This window comes from Spermophilus citellus (genome assembly GCF_964194105.1).
Source record: "Spermophilus citellus genome assembly, chromosome: 8".
NCBI lineage: Eukaryota > Metazoa > Chordata > Mammalia > Rodentia > Sciuridae > Spermophilus > Spermophilus citellus.
In genome coordinates this window covers 101,151,812-101,174,735 of record NC_138189.1, presented here as the reverse complement: position 1 = coordinate 101,174,735, position 22,924 = coordinate 101,151,812, and the positions used below count along the sequence as shown (strand labels likewise).

Below are 22,924 nucleotides of genomic sequence, written 5' to 3'. Positions count from 1 at the left end.
AAGAATTATATTGACTGAAGAAATCTTGACTTTAAAGTAAGTTTAATCCTTTAATAATATTATCTAGACAAAAATATTCACTCAGATATAACACTGGAATAATTATAACTGCGTACTATAAAGAAATTGGGGGAAGGAAAAAAAAAGAAAACTCAAACTCTGAGGAAGGCACTATGTGGGAGAATTACTAAGGTTAAGAATCTAGATGGCTGAAGTTCTGAAATGACAGTGTACTGATGAATCACAAGCTAAACAGATACTTCTGCTTAAACAGTATTTTGTTGTTTAAATTCTTCCAAGCAGTTGGCTTGGTAACTGCTCTTGACAAATTTTCTGCTGTTACAAGGCAAATCAGAAAGAAAGAACAAAATCCAATAGTTATATATGCCTATGAAACTAAACACATACAATGCATTAATTAATTATTATCACAAATATTCATTTCACAAATATTTATTGATCATCAACTCAGTACCAGGCATTAAGCAGGGCAGTTGAAATATATCCATCAACATATCTGACAGAATCCCTGTTCTTGTGAAATCTTCATTCTGGCTAGAAGGAATTAACAATAAACATAATAAATAATGAAATTATATAGTAGGTTACATTTTGGTAGATGTTATGCAAAGGAGGAAAAAATATAGAAGCAAGAATGAGTTCAGGTGGCCGAGTTATGAAGAAGGTGATTTGTGCAAACATTTCAGGAGGTATATGCATATGTATATCTGAGAAAATGTTCCAAAGAGAGGACACAGTAGCTGGGAAGGCCTGAGGAGGGAGTGCACCTATACATCAGAGTGCCAGCAGGGAGTGAGGGAAAGGGAGGAAGAGGAGAGAGAGGAGGACAGACACAGACAACATCAAAAAGGTAAACAGGACTAGGGGCTGGCTTTTATCTTATATTATCCCTTCACTTAACTAATATGCATGACTTCGACTGTGGAAAAACATATTGAATTTAGTCATTTTTTGCTTAGTAGATAATGAACACATGCCGTCTACAGTGTTCATGCATATGCAGGAGCGTGTGCATGCGCATGCACGGACACACACACATTGCAAGATCAATTTGATATCTGGTTAAAAATGGCAGAGAGAATGCAGGTCTACTTCCTCTCCTTCACTTCCGTTCTAGCCACACTATCTTTCTCCTACCTCAGCCCTTACAATTGCTGTTTCTTGTTGGACTGCTTTTGCTCTCGATGTTCAGGCTACTCATGTCCTTACTTTCCTTAGATCTGAGAAGAACTACTGCATCTAACAGTCTAATATCACAACAGAAAAGAGCATCTTGAAAATTCAAATGTAGAGGAACACAAAAATTTAACATGACTTTAAACAGAAAAGTATGTAAGCTTTTGTTTTTGCCTTCATGCCTCACTCCTTCCCTGCTGTCAGTAGATCTGCTTTATTATTTTTTCCATCACAAAATAATAAAATTAGTGTTAGTTGCACCTATTATGCTACATTGTAACTACTGACTTAGCTGGGAACCATCCTATTCATACTGTAAATAGATTCAGAAAAAGGACCAGATGATAATAAAAGTACTGGTTATAATAATAATAGTAATTATAACTGATTAGCATCCATTACACAGGATTCTAATATAACAAACTTATTTCACCTCAACACAACTATGGGCAATAAGCATTTTACGTTCTCCAGTTTACAGAAGAAAGTGAGACACAGAACACAAAGCATCCTACCCAAAGTTATGTCACTAATGATTCCCACTTTCACAGTTAGCCAATTACTACGCTGCCTTGATTGCATATCTGCATCTCATCTGTCTGAAAACCCAACATCTGATATACTGCAGAGCATGTAAATCCTTAACACATGTTTAAAGACATGAACAAATACATACATTTTAGTTTTCCCTCAGCTACTCTACTTTATATGCCTGTTTATGCCATCTCTGATTCAGTGGCTTCTTTGGCCATCCCCTCATCCATACACTCTCTTTCTCAGTACCCACTAGGTTTTACAGATTTGTTTAACCTTGAACTGTTGGGTTAAACAGAATGTCTGTTTATGCACCTGGCAAGTCAAAAAACCTGCTTTCATGGTTTCCATAGATTTTCTCATTCTTAGCACATCATTTCAGGAGCTCGCCTTCAGCCAAAAATTTAACCAAGTGGGTGGTCCAACTGCATCAGAGGCCGGCGGCTCTTAAAGAGAACAATTCTTTTTTCTTTCCCTGTGAATGTTTATTCTACACTGGCAGCTGTTTTCCAGGATAGATTAAGCCTGAACCCCCATCCCCTTCTCATATATTTCCCCAGTAGCATCTTTGGATTTAATGTATAATATTAAAATTAATAAATAAAAACATAAAAATTAAATCTCCATACAGATGATCAAAAGGGTTCTATAAACATAAAAGCAAATGCTTCTTTATTTTTTCACAATCTAGACTTTGGACCCAGCACATTGAGTTCTACTCACTAAATAATCTGGAAGAGTTGCTGCTTAATAAGAATGAGGACACAGGGGCAAGAAAGGATTAAAAACAATAATAAGAAAAATTCTCCATCAATATTAGTCCCCATTTTCATTGTTTTCACAAGGAAATTGTAAATGCAAAACAGTGACTAATACAAGTCATCTGTTTATAATGAGTTCTGAAAAAAAGTTTATAACCTAAAAGATTTGAATTTAAAAACATAAAATTCATCATATCAGATATGAATGTATACAAAAGCACAATTAAAGGAAGGACTACAGATAAAGCCTTGCTTAAAATTTTTTCACTGACAATAGCCAAGCGCGGAAAAAGAAGTGTGCTCAAAATATCAAATTTGAGCATTCTATATGCCTCGTACTCTAAAAACTTGAATATAAACATATATGGTTTGAAACAAAATTTACTGATACAATAAAACTCCACATTAAAAACTTTTAAATTTACAAATCTCTCAAACTGACATGTCCTCAGAACCAATTTAAATTCAAGTAATTCACAGGATTTACAGGGCAATTTTTCAGAAGACAGAAAAGTTTTACCATTATAACAAAAATGTTACCTGAGGGAGGGCTCCATAATTCCATATATAACCTTTGTAAGGGAAGATATTCGCCGTGAAGCGTGGCTTGCCATCCTTTACATCTTGCTTAATGGGATTCAATGGCTCCTGGGTGGCTATCTAAGCAGATCACAGGGGAAAAGAAGGTAGAGGGGGATGTGAAATGATTATTCCTATACCCAAACAGTATTTCTTAAATCTGCCATTTTTCAAACTAAATTTTCATATTCCAACTTAAAAATCAAAGGTGACTTAAAATAAAGCCAGTTCTTATTACTAATTTACAGCACTGTGTAAGAGAAAGCTGTCTGGAAAGGAAACAACTAATTATATGTTTAGGAATTAAACTATTCATAAATTCCATTATTTCTAACACAAATAATAAAATCTTTGAAATGGCAAGAAAATAAAGATTAATCTACTTGCTTTTTTGTTACTAATCTTGGGCCTCTTATTACCTACCAACAAAGATTATTGCAAAGATTTTCACTATATTCTCAGACTGAAAGCCTCTCCTATATGATCTGAAATAAGTCAACAATACTCACTCTTGCCACTTTTATTGAACAAAACATCAGAAGTCCTTCCAATAGCAATTAGGCAAGAGAAATAAATAAAAGGCATCCAAATAGGAAAGGAAGAAGTGAAATTATTTCGGTTTCCTGGCAATACAATCATATATGTATAAAAGACTAAAGATTCCACCAAAAATCTGTTAGAATAATAAAGTAATGTAATAAAGTTACAAGATACAAAACCAGCACAAAAAATCAATAGCACTTCTATACGCTACCAACATTTTACACTTACTAGCATACAGGTCTATTGCTTCCTTGATGAAGTTTATTCCTAAGTAATTTAAGTTTTTTTGTTTTGTTGTTGTTGTTATTGTAAATGGGATTGTTCTCTTGATTTCTCTTTTGGAAAAAAATCAAAGGGGACACAAGTAAATGGAAAGGCATCCCATGTTCATGAATTGAAAAAAAAAATACTGCTAAAATATCCACACTATTCAAAGTAATGTAAACTGGATTCAATTCAATCTTTATCAAAATTTCAAAGTCATTGCTTTAAAGAGAAATATAAAAAAAAATCCTAAAGTTCATAAGTAACCATAAAAATACCCCTGAGTAGCCAAGGCAAATCACTCACACACACACATACACACACACACAAAACAAAAGTGAATGCATGATACTACCTAATTTCAAGCTATACCACAAAGTCAAAGTAATAGTACAGCATGATACTAACAAAAAAATTCTGAAACAATGATCAGTAAAATAAATTAGAAAGCCCAGAAATGAACCCACATGTATATGGTCAACTGATTTTCAACAAAGATGCCAATAAAACACAACATTACAAAGACAGTCTCTTCAATAAATTTTATTAGAGAAAACTGTATATCCAATTTGCAAGAATGAAACTGAACCCTGATACCTCATAGCTACACAAAAGCAACATAAAAAGGGTAAATATTTAAATGTCAGACCAGATACTATTAAAAAGAAAAAAAGTGTGTATGGGGGGGAACTACACACTATTCTAGGCAATGTTTTTGGACTTGACTCTCAAAACATAGGCAATAAAAGCAAAAATAGGCAAATGCAATTACATCCAACTAAGAACCTGTTGGTCAGCAAAGAGATAATAAAAAGAGTGAAAAGACAAACTACAAAATGGGAGAAAATATTAGCAAAACGACACATCTGCAAAGGGGTTGGTATCCAGAACATATAACAGGAAATTAATTAATTAATTCATTAATTAATTTAAAAAGTAATCTAGCTAAAAAATGGACAAAAGACCTAAATAGTTCTCAAAAGATATACAGATGGCCAACAGGTATATGAAAAAATGCTCAACAATGCTAATCATCAGGGAAATCCAAATCAAAACCACAAAAAGAGATCACCTCATCTCAGTAAGAACGGCTATTATCAAAAACACTACAGATGGGCTAGGGATATGGCTCAAGTAGTAGCTCGCTCACCTGGTATGCGTGAGGCACTGGGTTCGATCCTCAGCACCACATAAAAATAAAATATTGTGTCCACCTAAAGCTAAAAAATATTTCTAAAAAAACACTACAGATAATAGGTGCTAGTGAGGATACTGAAAAAAGGAACCCAAGTGTACCGTTGATGGAAATGTAATTTAGTATAATACAGAAAAAAAGTAGAGATCTTACTCAAAAAACTAAAAATAGAACTAGCATAAGATCCAGCAATAAACTCCGGAATATATAGCCAAAGGAAACTAAATTGGTACATGGAAGAGACATCTGCATGCCCATATTCATTGTAGTATTATTCACAAAAGCCAAGAGATGTAAACAACCTAAGTTTCCATCAACTGATGAATGGATAAAGAAAATGTTGTATATATACACAACAGAATAGTATTCGACTATAAAAAAAAAATGAAATCTTGCCATCTGTAACACATGGATAGAACTGGAGACCATTATGTTAAGTGAAATAAGCCAGGCACTGAAAGACAAGTACCACATGATTTCACTCATATGGGAAATCTAAAAAAGTTGATCTCCTAGAATTTGAGACTCAAACAGTGCTTGCCAGAAGCTGGGGAAAGTACAGGGGGTGGAGAGAGAGGAGTCATTGGTACTAAGTTACAGTTAGATAGAAGAAATGCTACTGTGCTATTGCACAGTAGGGCAACAACAGAAAACAATAATGGACTGTAAATTTCCAAAAGCTAGAACAAAGGATATTGAAAATTTTCACTATAAAGATGATTCACGTTTGCAGAGATAGAAATATTTAATCTGATTTAAACATTACACAATGTACAGATGTATGAAAACATCACATGGTACCCTACTAATATGTGTAATTTTCATGTTTTTATGTATCAATTAAAAACAAAAGCAATATAACATTTTAAAAAAGCAGAGTGTGGAATGGTGGTTACAGACACTGGGCTGTGAGGGTTCTGGGTAGATGATGGTCAAAAGGTACGAAATCTCAGAAAGAGGAGTAAGATTTTGTTTTGTTCTTGATCTATTACAAAGCACAGTGAATATAGTTAATAATGTGTTGTATATTTCAAAATTGCCAAGTAAACTCAAATGCCTTCAGCACAAAAAATGATAGTTATTTAAGGTGGTACGTATGCTGATTGGTCTGATTTAGTTTCTCTATATTGTACTCATCGATCACAATATCACTTTGTATTCCATAAATATATAAAATATAAATTGTTCATTTGCTATACAACTTTATAAAATGGTTAAAAGAACCCAATCTAACCAAATGATTTCATTTCTAAGTTACTTTCCTACCAAACACATTCATGTTGTCATTTAAAAACAAAACAAAAAAACCCAAATCTGTTATTTAAAAAAAAAAAAAAGTTAAAGCCATGTTTGAATGAAGAAATGCTATTTAACATAGGTAGACTCTCACACACCCTTGCTCCTATATTTGAAGTGAAGTATAGCAAGAAAGATGAAACATTATACTTACAACAATATAAAAAGAAGAATCGAACACCTTTCCCTTCTATTAAAATGTTAACAAAAATTACTAATAATTTTCTGAATACAGATTCAGAAAATTATACTTGCCATCACATCCCTAATTATTGAAGACTTAATTAACTAAACAATCTAAGGGTCACAAATTAAATTTTGCTCAGAAACATAAGGAATCTTATCTAACTGAAGAAAGAACATAAAACACTGAAAAAAACTATTCTTGATAGATTCATGTCTCATGGAAAAGATTAAAATTAATTTTTTTTTTTATTTTGGTAGTATCAGGATTGGTCCCAGGGAGGTGTTTTATCACTGAACCGAATCTCCAACCCTTTTTATTTTTTATTTTTTTGAGACAAGGCCTCACTCAGTTGCTGAGGGCCTCACTAAATTGCTGAAGCTGGTTTTGAACCTGTGAACCTCCTGCTTTAGCCTCCTGGAGTCATTGGAAATTTAAAATAATTTTTTAAAAAACTCACTGTGTAAACAAAAAGGCTATTAGATAGTGTTAATAACTTAAGTTAGTCAGGAAAACACATTCATTACAGGCATGGTAAAAATCTAAAGGAGAATTAAGTCCTCAGAAATTAAAACTATCATTAACCTTAAATAAATGTTTCACTTGTGTCTATGAACTGAATACATCTCAAAATCTATTTAAGGAAACATTGAAAATGTAGGAAGGATCAGCCATCTTGTCAAAGAAAAGGCGATGAAAAGTATACATATAACAAAGTACACAGACAAAATTTAAAAATTTTAAATACATTCTATCTAAAGTGTATTCCCAGCTTTGAATACTTTTCCTTTTTAAAATTTAAGTCTAAGTGCATAACAATATTTTTAATTGTGTTCATTATAAAGAAGTCTATCAATCATCTAATTCAAAGTATTATGCCAAGCAGTTAAAAACAATGTAGATCACCGTTAAGTTAGCATTTCAATTTTCCTTAACAGAATACATCCATACCTCCATTTTAGCGTTTGTCCACCGAGGTATTTCTACAACCATATTAAACAAATTCTGTGGTTAAAAAAAAGAGAGAGAGAAAGATAAGCAGAACATAAAATGTTTTACAGATCTCTTATTTTTTCACTTGGAGAAACTTTTGCTAAATGAAAATCAGTAGAGACTTTAAAAATATGCTTTAGGTTTTGATCTCACAAAAAATGCTCAGTGTTTGCATTATTTGTCTACTCATGCCTTAATTTTTTTCTAAAAATGGGAGAAGTTGTCTAACACAAACAGCAGAATGAAAGCCTTTATATGTCATCTGACCCCTACTGCAGTTAGAGGTTACTACACAAAAGTACCTTTGCAATGTAGTGGTAGAACTAGAATGAAGTCAAGAAATGTGCTCTGATTTTCATCCTCCAGCTAAAATGGAGTGAGAGACTGGGTCCCTCATACACACATTCAGTCTCACACACCTCTCATCTGTGTCCCAGTCAGCATGAGGCTGGAAAGATCAATTACATCACTTAAAAGAAAGTCCACAGAAAATTATTAAGTTAAATATTTGAATATTATAAAAGAATATTTATGCCAAGTTACAATCATAATATAAAATTAAGGATGTCAGGATAGGTAGTTACAAAATTCACAAAGAGTTAGATATGCCTTCCTAACCATAGCAGGTTTAGCTAACGATATCAGACTCGCTAAAATTACAAAAGAACTATATCTTCTTTTCTTACAACTGAACTTTGTAGAATTCTTAAACCAAGGAGAATGGGGAATAAAAATAATTTCCCACAATTTGCCTTACAAAGAGAAAGCCATAAGGTTCAAGGTGATTTGCCTGCCTTTTTATATCTGTAACCAATGAGTGATCAGGAAGGAGCAATGGTTTAAAACAGCATTGCTCCAAGTGTGGCCCAGCATCAGGCCAGTCTGCAAACAGGTTGGTATTTGGCTCATTTAAAAATATCATAGCAAATTGACAGTAATTTTTATGTCTGTTGAAACTAATCATCCAAAATCAGAACTTGATGACAATAAATGTTGGCGAGGATGTGGGGGAAAACGTTCATTCACACATTGCTGTTTGGGACTGCAAATTGGTGCAACCACTCTGGAAAGCAGTATGGATATTTCTCAGAAAACTTGGAATGAAACCACCATTTGCCTCAGTTATCCCACTGCTCAACATATACCCAAAGGACTTAAAATCAGCATATGCAGTCACATTAATGTTTATAGCAACTTATTTCACAATAGCTAAGCTACAGAACCAACCTAGGTACGCTTCAACAGGTGAATGGATTAAAAAAAATGTCACACATGCACACTGGAATATTACTCAGCCATAAAAAAGAATGAAATTATGGCATTTGCCGATAAATGGACGGAACTGAAGACTATCATGCTAAATGAAATACGCCAACCCCTAAGAACCAAAGTCCAAATGTTCTCTCTGATATGTGGATGCTAACTCACAACAAGGGAGGGTAGGGAAAAGAAGAACAGAGTACTTTGGATTAGAGAAAGGGGAATGAAGGGAAGAGGATGGGAATAGGAAAGACAGTAGAATGAATCAGATATAACTTTCCTATGTTCATATATGTGAAATTCCACATCATGTCCAACCATAAGAATAGAATCCTAATTAGAATAAGATATATTCCAGCTATGCATAATATGTCAAACCATACTCTACTGTCATGTGTATCTAAAAAGAACAAATAAAAAAAATCATTAGTTCACAACAGATAGAAATAAACCAAAAAACCAGTGAACATTTGAGTAATTTAATATACTTAATCATGCCACACATCAAAATTACCTGGTGAGCTTGAAAGAATTAGGAAAAAATAAAAAGAATGCCTAAAGCCCCACCACCCACCTATTTGAATTCCGTTGAGCTGGGGTGGAGCCAGGACACTGCTTATTTTTAAAATCTTTCCAAGCTATTTTACTATGCAGCCAGAGTTGGCTTAAAGCACTGCTAAACAAGTTCCTGGGGTTTTTTTAGTGAAACACAAAAGCTATTAATTCAAAGAATGCCATTTTTTTTTTTACAATTAAATATAAAAATACATTAAGGCACAAAAGTAATGTTGGTTTTACCAAGTTTTTCTAGAGAAGACTAAATATTACAAATGGCAAGACTGCAAACCCATTAAGGAAGTAAACAAAGCTGAAAATGAATTCTCAACAGTGCTCCTCAGAAGTAAGGCTCATACCTATCCTAGCAACGATACACACAGTCCTGCTGTTATGTTTCATTTTCTATGCTCTTTCATGAGGTACCCCTGCACCTGTTTAAATATGTCTGAAGAAGCTGTTAAAAAGAAGAACCAAAGTAAATGGCAGATGTTCACATAATTTATTCATCCTTGAAAGCCTAGCTATAAGAGGACAAATGCATGTGGATGAGTACTCAGAGATGACAGAGGAGACCATGCTAGTGACAATCGTTTCATACAATGACACCTACCAAACCACTCACAGACTTGAATTAGGCCAAAAGAACAATAGATGAAGAATAGGTTTGAATTTTAACCCCAAAAGCCACACTCTCCTTCATCATTTGCTCCTGATCACTTCGGGCTTATTCCTAGCCTGCCTTTCTTCTCTACAGCTAAAATGCATTTGGCCTGTAATTTTTTAAAGTCAATGTTAGTCTGGTTTTCCTAAGATTAGTGTTAATTATAAACTGACAATGGCCTGCCAGAATTTATTAGAAAACCAAAAAGATAAAAGGAACTCAAATCAAATCAGAAAGCTGTGCATATGACAGGGCCATTCTCCTCCAGCCAGCCCTTTTCTTTTCCTCCATTTTTTTCCTTGTATTTTTGTTGCAGAAATAAAAAAGAAAAACTAATAATATGAAAAGAGAGTCACTACATTTTCTGTATTTTGGGAAAAGCCAGGAGGGGCAAGAGAAAATCAGCCTTCCTTCTTCTGTCTTTCAAATAAACATGTATTGGATGGTCTCCAACATAGAAACTGCAGTGTAAGAAATTTTTAATTTGATTGTCTGAACACAAAACATATTTTTTTTGCCACTGAAAAAACTGTTTCAGGTTAATATACAAGTTGCTAGGAACTATAAGGTCTCAAGTCCCTGAGGGTCTGTTTGCCCAACATCTGGGGTATTAGTTCTCGAACTTCATGTTTAGGATATACATTAAATACTTGCTAAGCATGTAGTTCATCCAGGGCCCATGAAGTAGTGATTCTGATTTAGCAGCTATGGGATGGGGCCTGAAATGTGAATTTCTAATAAGTGTTCTAAGTGGTTCCAGGGTAGAAACACTAGAGTCAAAAGTTTCAGTAAGGATAGAGAATAGAAGGAGATAAGGCCACAAAAGTAAAGAGTGGTAAGAAAAGCTGACTGGCATCAGCACAATAAAAGGGCACCCAGAGTAGGAGATGGGAAAAGATGTCAATCAAATGATCTGGTCCTATGTGAATAACTATAAAAGTTTTGACAATCACACAGTTGAAAGATATATTTGGAATATATTTATTTTGGCATATAGTTGATGTAACTTTTTCTTCTCCTGTATTCCAAAAAGACAGGTTTCTCAATTCTGAAACCTGCTCTCCAACTATCTTCTCTATTATAATTTTTAACAGATTAACAGAACAATTTTCATGGCATACATTTACTTTAGGTTATCTACTGTGATAATTTGCTACTAAAATCTGGGTTCATGCTTTGATTCTCTAGTTTTTTTCACTTAAAAAATGAAATGGTGGGGCTGGGGATGTGGCTCAAGCGGTAGCGCGCTCGCCTGGCATGCGTGCGGCCCGGGTTCGATCCTCAGCACCACATACCAACAAAGATGTTGTGTCCGCCGAGAACTAAAAAATAAAAATATTAAAAAAAAAAAAATGAAATGGTGGTCTGGGGCTGTAGCTCAGAGGCAGAGCACTTGCCTACCATGCGTGAGGCACTGGGTTCAATCCTCAGCACCACATAAAAATAAACAAAATAAAAGCATTCTGTTCATCTACAACTACAAAAAAAATTTAAAATAAGTAAAAATAAAAAATGAAATAGTAATAAAGTATCTAGAAAAGTCAAATTCAGAGACAGGAGTATTTACAAGGGGCTGGGGGAGAAGAAGTTGGAACCCACTGCTTGATGGGTCTAGAGTTACACTTTGGGATAAATATATGGTAGTGATGATTGCACAACATTGTGGAAGTATTTCATGCCAATCAACTATATACTTTTAAAAGGCTAAAATGGCAAATTTTATATTATAAATATTTAATCACAATAAACAATATTAAATGGTGCTTTCTGTCCTAGCTGCCTTAAAGAGAGATTAGAAAAAAAAAAAAAAAACATGCATACGAAAGTCTTGCAGGAAAAAAATTTAGACGTACTTTCACAAATCTAAACGATCATCAAGGCCTTTAAGAGACAGTAAAAAAGTGATTCTCAGAAATAAAAACTTTTAGATATACCTCAGATTCATCATTTCGTGCTTTCTTTGTAGGAATGCCATTTTCCTATAAAAGAAAAGATAGTATTTATGATTGCAATATTTCACAAAATACAGATGCACTGCACAGCAATAGAAGTATGCTTACTGTATATCCATTCTATTACAGAGGCTGTCCAGAAATCTGACTCAACAGAGAACCTACCAAATGCCCACATAGTCTTTCCTTCAGTATTAGCATCTCCAGTGAACACAGCATAGATGTGTTTTATAAAATAAATTATCAGAAAAGCTGAATCTATTTCAAGTATATTTTCCAAGGTTTTATAAAATAAGCAAAGGCTCTGTTCAGTCTTAAAGGAAAGACTGGCAATTTCCAGTGATTACGCTTAAAACAGTCATTTCATTATTGAAATGAAACTCCAGGGAGCATGACTAACAAGCCATGAAAGTACTCGCTGCACCTCCTGCCTGTGAATTCTACCAAGGTGTGATTATTACGCCTCCACTAAGCATTTTTAAATTAAACCAGACTACGTGGTGTGTTGGGAAGGAAAATCATGCCACTCACAGACATTCACCCAGTATACGTAACATTTACACACCAAAACGACTACTAATGAGGAAAACAAACAGAAAAATAATTACTCCAGGTCAGCCCTGAAACATTATTTCTATTACTAAAATTCTACATCCCAAAGTATAAGGTACAAAAATTCCAATCCTCACTGGCTGAAAATTAGGGAAACCTATTCAATTTTGTCCAATCCTGAATCTCACATTCACCCAAATCCATCCTCTTTGGAATATTATGCCCACCAAGATGTTTCCATATCACTTTCTTCTAATTCTATCCCTACCTACTACATGACTTCCCATTATTGTGGTGTTATTATAAGGTACACAGATTTGCCATGGTATACCCCAACAATATCACCCACTAGTCAACTCTTTGTCCTACACTTCCCTTTTAGAACTTACCATTATCTGATTGATTTTGTGCTTGTCTGTCTCCTCCAACTGAGTGTGAATGACACTTAAACACTTCCAGTACAAGCAGTCCCTGAAATAATGGCTGCCTCATAATAAACATGCAATGATTATTCATTGAATGAATAAATGAATGAATGAATGCTTTAGCCAAAGCAAAGAGAGGTGTGGGGAGAGAGGAAAAATTCAGGTTTAATAGTTCCCTGGCTAAAACAAAACAAAACACATGGACACACATACACACACAGAAACACTGAGTTATTTCTGCCATCTCTGGTTTCTCTCTCTCTACAGATTATGTGACCCCTTGTCCTATAAAAACACTTACAGTAATAAACAAGACATTGCATGAGAGAAGGGAGGCAGTTCTTGGAATTAAAGCACCTAAATTCAACTCCACCTCCACAATTGTCTATATATGTAACCATGTAAGGTGTTTAACATCATTAACAAAATAAAGGGAATCACAGTAGTTCCAAAAAGGATTGAGATAATGCTGTCCACAGTGCCTGGCCAAGTACCACAAGCACTCAACAGATCCTACCACTGACCCTACTGCCACTATTAATGACAATTTGGTACTCTTTGCTAACCCTACTTCAGTGTTCCACAAACTCAGTATCATGTGTGATGTTCAGCCTCTAAGGTGACTAATACCCCAAAGGTATTAGTATCAAAATGCCCCAGTGCATATTTCCGAGGCCTTCTCAGTTCTCCCTACAATAGGTTCCTCCTATTCCTCCTCAACAAATATCCTTTATATCCATACAATTGTCAACTGACTAGGTTCTATTCAAACATTACCATTGCCACCTCCCTCAGCCCCTGGCTTACTTTTCTAGTTCTTGATTCAGAACCGTCAAGGAGCATGAGCTCTGTGGTCAGAAATGCCACTTTAAAACTTGACTCCGGCACTTATCTGCTGTGAGATATTAAATCAATAAAATGCCTGCAGCCTTAATGTCTTGGAGAAAATAAGAGCAATCCACAAGGATTAAATAAAATAGCATATGTTCATATAGTGGTTAGCAAACTGAAATAATCCAAAAAATTTAACAATATTACTATTACTAAAATTATAAGCCTCTTGTTAATTTCCTAAACTATTACCTTTAATCCTTATTTCCTACCAGATTGCCTAAATTTTATGAACCACTCACATCCTTTCCTCCCAATCCTTTCTGGAAGAATACTATTTTCATGCAAATTTTAATTCATGAAGGAGACTTGCAATCCTGTTATGACTCCTCAGTTTCTCCTCCTGATTAACAACCACATTCTTTTTTTTCAAGGGGCTTTCAAAAAAATCATCTTATGGCAATACTAGCAGTACCTATTTTCACCCCCAAGACAAGTTAAAATAATACCTCTTTCTTAGAGTCCACCTTCAGAGGAATATCATGAAAGGGGGAAATGTAGTGACCAGCTACATTCTCTGTAGAGAATAAAAACACAGAATTAAATCAATGGACACACTGTTCTTTATAGCAATAATATCCTCATCCTCTTTTAAGTTTACCCAACTTTTTCAAATTAGCATTAACTCCTGATTTAAAGTTTAATTCAACTTTTAAAATTTGTTCCTATTTGAGGACCAAAGAAAAATATATACCAACTAAACAGTACTAGGTTGCTGAAATCATTTACTTATTCCTGTGACCTAAAACACCCCAAACAGAAAACACCTACAATAAATTAAAATCCAAACTATGAAAAAAAATTCACTTTTGAAGAGACCCATTACTAAGTGAACTAGACTAAAACTGACAACAATTTCCCTAGGAAACCTAGTAACAGAATTCCCAATTTTCACCTATAATGCATAAGAAGAAAAGTCCATTTATTGATTGGGGTATTTATTTTTATTGGTGTCAAGCTTTTTGAATTCTTTTTTTTTTTTTTTTTGAGAGAGAGAGAGAGAGAGAGAGAGAGAGAGAGAGAGAGAGAGAATTTTTTAATATTTATTTTTTAGTTTTTCTGTGGACACAACATCTTTGTTTGTATGTGGTGCTGAGGATCGAACCCGGGCTGCACGCATGCCAGGCAAGCGCGCTACCGCTTTTGAGCCACATCCCCAGCCCTTGAATTCTTTATATATCCTGGAGATTTGTGCTCTAGTTGATGTATGTGTAATAAAGATGTTCTCCTACTCTGTGGGCTCTTTCTTCATGTTACTGATCGTTTCCTTTGCTGAGAAGAAGCTTTTTAGCTTAAGTCCATCCCATTTATTAATTCTTGATTTTACATCTTATGGTTTAGGAGTCTGGTTAAGGAAGTCAGGACCTAATCCGAAATGATGAAGATTTGGGCCTACTTTTTCTTCTATTAGGTGTAGGGTCTCTGGTCTAATTCCTAGGTCCTTGATCTACTTTGAGTGGTTTAATTTTATTTTGTTGCATATGGATTTCAAGTTTTTCCAGCACCATTTGTTGAAGAGGCCATATTTTTGCTAATGTATATTTTCGGTGCCTTCAATAAATGGGCTAAGGAACTGAAGACACTTCTCAGAAGAAGATATATAATCAATCAAAATATATGAAAAATGTTCAACTTCTCTAGTAATCAGAGAAATGCAAATCAAAACTACTCTAAGATTTCATCTCACTTGAGTCAGAATGGTAATTATCAAGAATACAAGCAATAATAAGTATTTGTGAGGATGTGGAGAAAAAGGTACATTCATATATTGCTGGTGGCCCTGAAAATTGGTGCAACCAATCTGGAAAGCGGTATGGAGATTCCTTAGAAAACTGGGAATGGAACCACCATTTGACACAGCTATCCTACTCCTCGGTCTATACCCAAAGGACTTAAAATCATCATACTATAGTGACACAGCTACATCAATGTCCACAGCAGCTCAATTCACAATAGCTAAACTGTGGAACCAACCTAGACGCCCTTCAACAGATGAATGAATAAAGAAACTGTGGTACACATACACAATGCAATACTACTCAGCATTAAAAGAGAATAAAATTATGGTATTTGCAGGTAAATAGATGGGGATGGAGAATATCATGCTAAGCAAAGTAAGCCAATCCCCAAAAACCAAAGGCCGAATGTTTTTTCTGATAAGTGGGTGCTGATCCATGTCGGGGGAGGAGGGATTGTGGGAAGAATGGAGGAACTTTGTTTGGGCGAAGAGGAGATAGGGAAGGGGAAGGTTTTGGGGGGCAGGAAAGATGATGGAATGAGATGGACATCATTACTCTAGGTATGTGTATGACTGCACATATGGTGGGACTTGACCTATACAACCAGAGAAATGAAAGTTGTGTTCCATTTGTGTACAATGAATCGAAATGCATTCTGCTTTCATGTAAAACTATTTAGAACAAATAATGATATTTTTTAAAAAGATGAAGAAGAAAAATCCAATGGTCTCATTATGGAGAGAAACAAATCATTTGTTTCCACTCAAAGTGGTAAGAATATTAATATTAAGCTTAAAACAAAACAAACTTCAATAACAGAAACTACCTTATCTTAAAAGTTATATACTGAAATATTTATTTAAAATACTTTTAAAAGTATATATTATTTAAACAAGTGCAATGACCCAATATACAGTTGTATTGAACAATATCTGTTTCTAAAAGCTAGGCTTAATACAAACATACAAAATTTTCATTTGGTAATTTCTTAAGTCATGTAGATTTTAATTCTGTACTGCTATCTCTTTAGCAGCTTTGTCTTGTTCTACTTTCTTTTGGATCCCCGGTATCTAGAAAACTAGCTGGCATGTAAATTGACATTCAATAAATATCTGCCCAGAGAGGATTCGTTGAATAAATATCTCCATTATTATTTTATTTTTTCCCTTCCAAACTGTTAATTTTTCTTTTTCCACCCTGACAGCAAGGCAACTTCTAAAGAACATCTGTATAAGGAAGAGATAAAATTGAAGCAAAGCATACAAAGAGCAAAGTCTATAAAACTTTGGCTACGACCTATAAGCCTTTTTCACGAATTAAAAGGATAAACCTTAAAAACAAAACAAAAATTTCCCTAATGCATTCCACATCCAATTTCAAATCATTTACTTGATTTTCAAAGTTATCTACGATCAATAAAAGAACAAAATAAATAACATTACTAATTTTTGAATGATTATTAGTCAGTGATTAATTATCAAATAAGTGAATAAATTGTCAGTGTACAGACTTAGATAACCATATAGATTAGAAGTGACTTGGATCATAAAATAGCATTCATAAATAATAATGAATTAAAAATAATAAAACAATTGTTACTGGAAAAAAGTAAATATATCTTTAGATCTCAGGTAAGGATAATGCTTTAATGGGTAATATTCCTGTAAATCACTTAATTTCTCAAAAGCTTAATTTTCTCAGTAGTTTCTTCCATTAAGTAATGCACACTTACAAAGGAGTTTAAATACGCTTAAACATAAAGGAGTCCTCCCAGCACACTTAGTCATTTCCCCTGGTACACAAAGGAAGGATGAGAACTCATTAAAACTTATGCTCAGGCAAGTTTGAGAAGCACTGTTTCATGTGTTGATTTTTGACAAATAGGATGTTATAATTTAAGCTTCCTTTCTTGTTCAACTTCTATTTTTCCTTATGTTTCTAATTACCTTTCTTGAATTATCTGTCACAATCATATCTACAAATTATTCCAGTACCTCACAGATACCATCAAAACCGGAATCCTCTCTGGAGCCCTCTATTTTCTTGCTGTCATCTGGATTTGATGTTTTATTGGCATCCTAAGACCTTTGGTTTTCTGGGTCCCATGCAGTTATCTCTTTTAGTTCACTTCTTTGTTTGGGGGGACCATTCCCTAACATGTGTTCTCTAAAAACAACTGCACATGAGGCATATGAGTGTGTGAAAGATCTTTATTTGGTCCTTACCCAGACTGATGGCTGGCTGGGTAGAGAATGCTAGGAGGGAAATTATGTTCTCAGAGTTTTGAAGGCATTACTCCCACAGTCTTTAAGCATTCTCTGGTGCTATAAGTCAGATAACAGTTTGATTCTCATCCCTTTGCAAGTGGCCTGCTATCCCCCTACTGCCCAGCCCTCCAGTCACTTTCTGGATCTTCTTCACAGTCTCCATTTTTCTGAGATTGCACAACAAAGTGACTGGGGGTCTAATACTTGGGTCATTCGATTGTTAACTCTCCCCTATTATCCCTCTGATAATAAATATCCTCTCCATTGCTGTATCTGTTCTTTCCTTTTAAAACTCACATTAGTCACATGTGAGACATCCTAGAATTTCCATGTCTCTTCCTTTTATCTCCTTTTTCTATTCTGATATTTTGTTCTATTTTCTGATAAAAAATATATACACATATATTTACTTTCTCTTCTGATTCATCTATATTAGTTTCTTAGTGTGTTATGACAAATTATCGCAAATTTTGTAGTTTGAAACAACACAATTCAGCTCACTGTACTTTCTGCTGAGGCTGTATTTTTTTTTTTAAATCACATTTTAGTTTTCAAGAGCTCAATTTGGCTATTTCTTCATCCCCTCTTTTTCCTTTTGCTTGGGTGCCTTGGCCTTTAAAAATATCAGAGAACACCCATTAACTTCGAATTTGAGTTTTCTTCTTTCTGCTTTCTATTTGTCCTATTTACCTTGTAAGTTTTCCTTAAATTAATTCACTTGGTAAATATTTACTGAACACATATTCTATGCCAAGCACTATTCTATGTACCAGGAATACAAATTCCAATGCTCTGTTCTTATAGAACTTGCATTCTAGTGGGAGAACAGAAGTAATGAATATGTATATACTATAGCAGTATGATAAGCATTCTAAAGGAAAACAAACCAGGGTGTGTTAAGAGTGACTAAAGGAAGGGGTGATATTTCATACTGAATGATCAAGAAAGATCTCCCCTATAAGTAACATGTCAGCACAGACCTGATGGAGTGAGGGGGTAGGTCAAGCAGACATTGAGGGAAGAGCACTGAAGGCACAGAAAGCACAGGTGTTGAGGAGAGCACTTCTCAGGCTATCTGAGAAACAGTTAAGGAGGCCAGGATGATAGGAAGCTGACAAAGGGAAATGTGGCAGGCAGTTAAACCAGAGGTGTAGACCAGTATTTGATCTTGTGTACCAGTAAAGATTTCAAATTTATTTATTTTAGCATGAAATAGAAAGTCACTAGGATTTTGAGCAGAGTCTGAACATTTAAAAAGATCAGTGTGTTCACTGTAATTGTTTTATTTTCTGGTAAGATCCAGAAATTTAAAGAAGTTTATAGATCACAAGATTTATATTTCAGAGCACTTCATTTAGGAAACTAAGCTGTTTTTAAGAGGATTAAAAAAAAGGAAATCAAATTTTTTTATATTCACACAATAGCCATTATCTTTTAATGTGTCAATTTGAGTTCTATATGGGCAAACTTAAAAATTAAAAGGTCATGAGAACTTATTCATAGGAAGCTTTAATAGGTTCAAATATATAGCACATTCAATGTCATATTCTACCTATTACTCAAATTATGCACTTAGAGAAAACTTACCATAATTTCAACACAAGCCTATGCTTACCATAAATGATAAAGCAAACTGATAAAGAACTACATGATTCATCCTCAGTCTACGTAAAAGTATCTTCAACTATTCACAGCACTGTTTCTTTAAATAAACCAGTTATCTACCCCATAGTAACAAAAATTCAAATTATGGAAAACAACTTTTCCCTATCCTGTAGGAAAAGTTTAAAATCTAAAATGTGTATTATCACAACAAAACAAACAAAAACATCCAATGTATCAAGGTACATTAACATGCAGTGGTAGGTGTTTGATCTCATATACACAAATTTAATTTCATTATTGTTTTACAGTTAAAGATTACACAAAAAGACTGTAGGGCAGTACCCACTAAAATTCTGAAACCTAGAAATTAATAAAGTGGAACATTTTCAAAATATTGACTTTTACACATATTCCATTACCTTTCACCCTTCTTGGAATCTAGTGATAAGATTTGTCTAATGTCTTAACATTGAAAAAGAAATAACATATATTTAATATCTACTGTGTGTAAGATACTGATCTTTACACACAGTCTGATTTAACTGCCACAGCAATTCTATAGAAATATTAGTGCTAGACCCACTTTACAGATGGAGAAATTGAGCTAAAGGACACCATCTAAGCTATGAGATGCCATCTAGTGGTTAGTTGAGCCAAGACTTGTCCAAGATGGTGAAGTTAGGACTACAATCTAATGGACCTTGGTCTAGAACTGTTATCACAACCCAGTTGCTTCTAGAAGTTGTAGAAATTGTCCTACACAGTACTTCCCAAAATAAGTTCCATGAAACTCTAATATCACTAAGACATTAACAATGTTCTGTGAAATAAGTATTCTGTGGTTCAAAAGTGTGGGACAATTTATGTCAGAATTTCCTAGTACTTTAACATGAATAATATTACTCTACAAGAAGGCAATAAAGCAATGAGTGTTTTAATTTGTTAAACCATGAAATATTTTGTTTTAAAAGAAATCCTAATAATGAGATGCTTGTGTTCAAGTTATGGAACAGAATGGAAAATGATGTAGTCTAAACTTTTCATTCTATGATTTAATAAAATGAGGTACAGAATGGTGAAGTGATACAAGGCTGTGCAGCAGGTTACTAATAGGACCAGAGCTGTCACCAAGGAGGCCTGATGATCCAGGATGCTCCTTCCCCTGAATCATCCTGTCTTACTTTGATACTATTTTCACAAAGTTATACCAATTTTTTTTTTAAAGAATTATATCTATCAATATTCTCCTTAATGGCACAAAAGAGCAACCATTTACAGAGAGGAAGCTCAAAAATGTTGTATCACTCACTACACTGGTATTTCAGAGATTTGAGATATAATTGGGTTTGTGGAAAAACTTCCATTTTAATAATGCGGAACAGAGCCAGTAGTGCTATATCATGTTTTATTTTGTTTTTGTTGTTGTTTTTTTCCTCTTTAAAGTGAGACAGAATTACTCGTGAAGGTATGTACAGATGCTAGTACTGTGTATCCAATTTGAAACCAAATTGTTTTAAATTGACATATACTATTTGTACTTATTTATGAGGTAGAGTGTTATAATTCATGTATACAATTCATGTATTAATCCTATCAGGGTAGTTAGCATTTCCATCTCCTCAAACATTATCACTTCTATGTGTTGGGATCCTTCAAACCCATCCACCTAGTTATTGTGAGTGAGCCTCTTTACAAAAAAGCAATTTGTCCCTTGTTTTCCGGTGAACCCACTTACCCCCCAAGCATCTTCCTATCATTTTGTCCTACTCTTTCCAGTCAGTAGTAAACAGTCCTTTGCCAAGACTGCCATCTGGTGGTTAGATCAGGAATTATTTAATCCAACATACCTTCTCCAATTAGAATCTCACCATTTGGACTCCCCCAAAATCATACTCCCCTTTATTCCAATTGTTGCTCATATACCTCAGTAAGACCTCTTTTTTCCTACCTGCTATTTTCTCAAATGAGTGAAAAGTAATTCTTACTTATGTAAATCACAGAAAAATCAAGGATTTGAAGTACATTTGCAGCTAAAGAAACCACAAAAACAGGCCAACAGACTCCAAAATAAGGGGTTAGAGGTCTTGCAACAACAGAGACCATTAGGATCTCTATCATTCATCCAGTGCCTTCGAGGAATACCAGTGCCAAGAAGGCCTTGGGTGAGGATCACTTCAAGGCAAATTACTTCCTTTTACAGTTGAGGAAACTGTCCCTATGAAAAAGAAATGTAGCAAACACTGGCCTAACAGTACACAGCAAGTTAAAGGCAGGACGAGAATTAAAGCTTAGAACTCTCCAGTCCAAATCCAGTGCTTGTTCAACTACACTGTGAGCTCCAGACTTCTCTGCACTTTTTTCCCTGCCTCTCTTCAAGATTCAAGTAAAATATATTTAGTGTTTTTATATTCTCATTTATGAGTTACATTAATATTGTGAATCTCTTGAGGGCAGGGACCACGATGAAACCTCCTCTGTGCCATGCCTATCAAATCTAGTACACTTCATAGATATTAACTACTTTGCCTGTTAATAACTACACTTATTGCAGATCTAGGATACTTCCATGTATTATGCAGTAGGGGACAAGCTTTTATCTGCTTAAGCTAAATGCCATTGTACAGCATTGTTTCTATGGGAAACTAGTTCCAGTAAAAATTACATTGTAATTTTTTTTTTAGGGTGGGGGAGTACCAGGTATTGAACCCAGGGGTATTTAACCACTGAGCCACATCCCTAGCCCATTTTACTTTTTGAGAGAGGGATTCCTAAATTGCTGAGGGCCTTGCTAATTTGCTGCAGCTGGCTTTGAACTTTGAATGCTCCTGCCTCGGTCTCTCAAATCGCTGGGATTACAGGTGCGCATAACATTGGTTCAGCACTTTTTAACACGACCTGATCAATGTTGACCAAAGGAGGATGGAGAAAAAAGCTTGTAGCATAAAGGAAAAGAACAACCAATGCTGAAGAAAACAAATTTTAGTACCAGCTGCCTCACAAGAGTTTAGGCAAGCTCTGTTATCTCTCCCATAAAATAACCCTAGACGGTAATCTCAGGCAGGAAAACTATAAACCTTTTAAAAATAGCAGATATCAAAAATGCTTACAGATATTATTATTGTTAAATAATTCATATTAGGCCCTGCAACTAATCACTTTACATACACAATATGTCATATGATGTTTGCAGCCCTGTTTTCCAGAAGAGGAGGGGGGAAAAATATCACGGTTTGGCAAAGTAAGAAATTCGCCCGGAATCAGGGTTATAGAGCTAAACAGTGAAGAAGCCCTTCACGGTTTACTCCAGGACCTGGATTACTAATAGGTGAGTGACGGTACCAGGTGGATTTTACAGCTCCCCTCGGGGCTCTGAAGTCAATGGAGTGTGAAAACCAATCAATCCCCGTTGCTACTTTCCGGGTGCTGCTAACGTACAAAGGGGAGCCTGGGGTGCATAGAAAAATAAAT

General features: G+C 34.7%; 1 protein-coding gene across 1 annotated transcript in view; it reads right to left on the bottom strand.

The window, feature by feature from the left end:
- The window catches only part of PPA2 (inorganic pyrophosphatase 2), a 74,170-nt gene that overhangs the window by 50,332 nt on the left and 914 nt on the right, over nt 1-22,924 (bottom strand). The window contains exons 2-5 of the mRNA XM_081304459.1: nt 14,295-14,362; nt 11,960-12,004; nt 7,505-7,558; nt 3,033-3,152 (exon numbers count right to left, since the gene is read on the bottom strand). Of these exons, the coding sequence (XP_081160585.1) occupies nt 3,033-3,152; nt 7,505-7,558; nt 11,960-12,004; nt 14,295-14,362 (287 nt within the window). The remainder of the gene's footprint in view (nt 1-3,032; nt 3,153-7,504; nt 7,559-11,959; nt 12,005-14,294; nt 14,363-22,924) is intronic.